This window comes from Rhizophagus irregularis, chromosome 22 (genome assembly GCF_026210795.1).
Source record: "Rhizophagus irregularis chromosome 22, complete sequence".
NCBI classification, from domain to species: domain Eukaryota; kingdom Fungi; phylum Glomeromycota; class Glomeromycetes; order Glomerales; family Glomeraceae; genus Rhizophagus; species Rhizophagus irregularis.
In genome coordinates this window covers 3,625,007-3,626,016 of record NC_089450.1, presented here as the reverse complement: position 1 = coordinate 3,626,016, position 1,010 = coordinate 3,625,007, and the positions used below count along the sequence as shown (strand labels likewise).

General features: G+C 25.8%; 1 protein-coding gene across 1 annotated transcript; it reads left to right on the top strand.

Moving 5' to 3' along the window:
- Positions 1 to 1,010, top strand: OCT59_014942 (uncharacterized protein; the record flags this gene model as incomplete). Its single annotated transcript, XM_066150335.1, has 2 exons — positions 1 to 201; positions 405 to 1,010. The coding sequence occupies 2 exons, from the start codon at positions 1 to 3 to the stop codon at positions 1,008 to 1,010; spliced, it is 807 nt and encodes a 268-aa protein (XP_066002511.1).

The following is a 1,010-nucleotide window of genomic DNA, read 5'->3' as shown; positions in this document are numbered from 1 at the left end:
ATGTCTTCTATTCAATGCGTAGAATCTATCAATGCTATTATTCATAAATTTATGAATTCACATTCAATTTTATTAAGATGCTTTAATGGATTACAGGAAATGTTAGCTTCAGAACTTCAAAAAGCTGAATATCGAGATTATTTAGCCAATTTGCCTTTTAGTATTGCTTCTTCTTCAGCAATTCATGTCTTTCCAAAATTGGTTGAGAATTTAAAAAGTATTTTAACTGATGAAGTTTTTTTTATCCAAAAGGCTTAAATTGATGTTTGTTTTGAATACTATTCAAAATTAATTCCTTCTGATTAATACCATACGTGTAATAATGTAAGTTTATATTTTTATTTGTTTAGTAAAATATTTTTATTATCCATTTGGTATTAATATTGAATTTTTTTTAATTAAAGATTAATAATTTTGATACTTCTGTTTGTCTTGAAAATTGCACAAATAAATGTCAAATTGCACTTAAATCTCTAATTAGTGGTGTAAATCTTACTAATGTTATAAAAATTTGGGAAGTTAAACATATGGCAGTTAATACAACGTCAGTAAATTATATGGCATTATTTCAAGATCATTCTCATATTTGTACATGTTTACTTTTAACTAGTAAAGGTTTGGTTTCCCGCCACTTTTTTCAAGTAATGTTACAAACACAAAAAGCACAATTTACATTTAATTTATTAAAGAGTCGGTGGTATAAAAAAGATGTTGATTTACAGAAAATTAATGCTTTAAATAAATCTGCTAACTTTGTGATTGATATTGGGAGTGAAAGTTCAGTAACTTTTATGTGTGAAATTCATATTAATGAAGAAAATCACTTAAGCAATAATTCTGAAGTTAAACATTTTATCAATAAACGTCAGATTTATGGAGAATGTGCAGTATTAGGACAAAAGTTAGCATCCTTAGCATCTGAATTCAACTTAGCATATATTGCAGCTACATTACGAGATTTAATTCAAAAAGTGGAACTATCTAATAATCCTGTTAATAAGCAAGATTAA